Source organism: Alligator sinensis, unplaced genomic scaffold (genome assembly GCF_000455745.1).
Source record: "Alligator sinensis unplaced genomic scaffold, ASM45574v1 scaffold775_1, whole genome shotgun sequence".
In the NCBI taxonomy this organism is placed as follows: domain Eukaryota; kingdom Metazoa; phylum Chordata; order Crocodylia; family Alligatoridae; genus Alligator; species Alligator sinensis.
This window is the reverse complement of record NW_005843115.1, coordinates 4,825-8,213: the sequence shown is the minus strand read 5'-3', so window position 1 is coordinate 8,213 and position 3,389 is coordinate 4,825. Positions and strand designations below refer to the sequence as shown.

The 3,389-nt window shown below is 38.8% G+C and overlaps 1 protein-coding gene across 1 annotated transcript in view; it reads left to right on the top strand.

The window, feature by feature from the left end:
* The window catches only part of LOC102383995 (phosphatidylinositol 4-phosphate 3-kinase C2 domain-containing subunit gamma-like), a gene marked incomplete at its 3' end in the record, with an annotated part of 97,886 nt that extends 94,779 nt beyond the window's left edge, over positions 1–3,107 (top strand). The window contains exon 9 of the mRNA XM_025193864.1: positions 3,074–3,107. Coding sequence (XP_025049649.1) covers positions 3,074–3,107 — 34 coding nt within the window. The remainder of the gene's footprint in view (positions 1–3,073) is intronic.
* Positions 3,108–3,389: the final 282 nt, after the last annotated feature.

Sequence of the window (3,389 nt, the reverse complement as noted above, 5' to 3'; positions counted from 1 at the left end):
CTTCCGATCAATCCCCTGTACCACAGAACCACAAACTGGTTTGCCTCTGCAGATCAAGTCATCATCATTGCAAAAGTTTACATCACTGGAACTTTAAGTTGTCCAGCCAAATCCTTTGTTCCATCATGAAGAACCTAATCCGCATATTCTTATGGCAGTTTTTTCTCATACTTCCAGCATGAGTTCAGTTCCAAGCTCTGTCACAGACATTTTCTGTGATGTTACCCAAGTCATACCATCAACTTCCCCATATTTAACATAACAGTAGTAATAATAAGATATCTTATGCCTCATCCTTTTAAACAGTAAGTTCTTTTGGGCAAGAAATCTCGCTTAATTTGTATGTATAGTGTCTAACAGATGCGGGAGTCCTTTTCTTAGCTGAACTCTCTGGGCACTATTTATGATTGATGATGATGATAATATTGGTGCTTGCTCATCTGTTTTGAGTGAAATGATGTCCTTTCTAAATGCCATCTTCTGGATGTTAAATGGGAGGAATGCAAATTCTGTTCCAAAATTTCCCCTCTGGTATTAACACATCTTTATATTGTGTGTGTGTGTAATAATTGCTGTTGAGTTCCACATTTCACTGAGAGAGCCCTCAATGTAATATCCACATTCATGAAGACTTTCCAAAGTTGTAGTTTCAAGTTGTTGAAAGAAAAGACATCTCATAATTTTCTTTTTGGCTCAGTAAGCTGAACTAGCTGCATGTCCCTTGAAGCCTTTCTTTAAAGACTGTCCATGACCTTGACTGACACTTCCTCCCTCCTTGGTGAGGCAGAGCGGATTAACACTAACTTCAAACAGTATCCAAACTGCTCCTGCACCAGCAGACTCTGCTGAGGCTTCTTGTTTCTGATCCCTTTGAGAAACAAGTGCTAAGATAGTCGATTAGACTTGGGCAGTTCCTAAAAAGTTCAAGTTTTCTTTATAAAGAACTTCATCTTGCTCAGAGGCATCCGTACTATACAGGTAGTCGCATGGTCTGCTGCACAGCAATTAGATTACATTCAGTTTTCCCAAAATGCACAAACACACATACACACACACATGTGCACACATATTCAAAGCTGACCCGAGCAGGGTGTGGGGCCTGGGGCAATGCAGCCCATGGGGGACCCCGCCGCTGCCCCAATCCTGTGCAGCCTGGACCCGAAGAAGCTGCCATCGCCATCGGCAGCGTCGGTGGTGGGGTGTGGTAGCGTGCAGCTGGATGAGAAGCTGGTGGCAGCAGCAGAGAATTGCTGCGGCTGCTCTGCCTAGCTCCATGGGGCCCCCCAGAGCATGAGGCCTGTGGGACAGCTCTGCACACATTTGAATAATAATTTAGTCAATTATGTTGTGGTTTTGTTCGGGAGTGCCCACACGCGCGCGCGTATGCGTGTAGGCATTCCCAAACAAAACCACAACATAATATTCGAAATCATCAGAAAACCATGTGAAAAAACAGAACTTTTCTCCTGGAATCTGGCTTTCCCACTGATATAATGTGAGAGAGAGAATGTGTATAAAATAATAAAATAAATATGCATTACATAAATGCATAGATAGAAAAATGATGGGCCAGAACTTCATCTAGTTATTTGTCTCATTACATCTATCTCTAAAACTACATATGTAGCATGATTGCAATATAAGTCCCTTCTATTTGGTAGAGAACTTGTTTTATGTCTAATTTGCACCATAATTGAGGGTGGGGTTGATGGGAACTTTTGGTCCCCTAGTTAATACAGTACTGTGCCCTTTTGGCACTTGATTCTTAGATCTGTGGACTACTCAATCTGTTTTGAGTGTTTCTATAATGCTTCTAAGCACAAAGTGCTACAAGTTTCTTTTGGGCTTGTGCAAGTGGAAGTGAGACAGGGTGTCTGACCAAATGAAGTAAGGATTTTCCATTTTCCAATTAACCAAGCAATAACTCACATGAAATTGGAGTGCTGTAATGCAAATCAGTTTTGCATGGCAACTTGTTGCATTCCTAATGCTGCTGTGTTACACAGCAGGAAAGGCACATATGCCAGGAGAAAAGTTCTAATTACTTTTTCATGTGGTTTTCTGACGATTTAGAGTACTGTGCTGTGGTTTTGTTTTGGAATGCCTTTTAACACATCAACTTGGCAGCCTCCCTGAATACACACTTCCCCTTAGGGAATCTGCTGCTTACTCTTTCCAAGGTAAATCACATACGGTAATTTTTTTTGTGCATCTCAATGTGCTTCTATCTGGTTCATCTGTATTTTTTATACAAAACAGTTATTTTCAAATCGGTTTCTGTTTAAATAGCACTTGGCATTTCTTCCCTGGCAGTGCCACGAAAGCTCCCATACTGTGACTGGGCAATTATGAAAGAATTTGGCATTAGTGGTAATTTCTGCAGGACTTGGTGGCATCTTTCTACAAAAGTGATTCGTCCAATCCCCAACCACTTTGACTCTGGGAATTTTAAAGTTCATTCAAGGGAAATCTGGGCCTGGTATACAATTAATGTTCTTGCTCTTTTTCTCTTTGCAACAATTCACAAGAAAAGTCTTAAGAGACAAAATCCTGCCAGAACAGGCACTAATCCACTCTATATTAAATCAGCTACAGTCTGTTGAAATTATAACTATTCCAGGAAGATTATTTACTTTACAAAATATGAAAGAATAAAACAAACTTTTTCTTGCTGCATGTAAAGATTATAAAAACGCTTTTTAAGACAGAGTCCCCTTTTCTCCCTTGAAGTAAGAATTAAACTTCCACTCATACTAACCTGATAAGTACTGCCCAGATACCTGAGTATTTTAGGGAAAATGCACATTTAACATTGCACATGGTATGTGAACAAACTGGAACTTTTGAAAGCATCCTGTTAAATAATGGTGTCACTAGCATCCCTGAGCAGCAGCAAAGAGATAAGAACATAGTCAAGAGTGAAGGTTCCAATAGAAACTGCCCTGGTGAAGCAAGCCATGAACATGAAACCTCTACTATAAGCAAATACATCACCCACTCCAGTAAAATTAGAGTTTGCTCTTCCATATGTTGTATGGATTCATGAATTTTTTTTCTATTTTTTTCTTTTTAGATTTCTCTTCAAAATTTAGAAACTCCAGTCAAAGGTAAAATTGTTTTTAGATATTAATACAAATAAAAATTATCAGATTTGGTATCATGTCATTATGCATTTAGAATGAATGTTAATAAGATCCTGCATGGTATAGATATTACTTAATCACTTAATTGCTTTGAATTAAAAACAAAAGAAGAGGATGGATAAAAATATGAACAATGTAGAATGTCATCTTAGGTTCATTTTAGAGATAAAATATTGAGAACCAAGTCACTATTTTTGGCACCTTAGACAATATAATTATATGTAGTGGCATAGTGGAAAGCAAAGT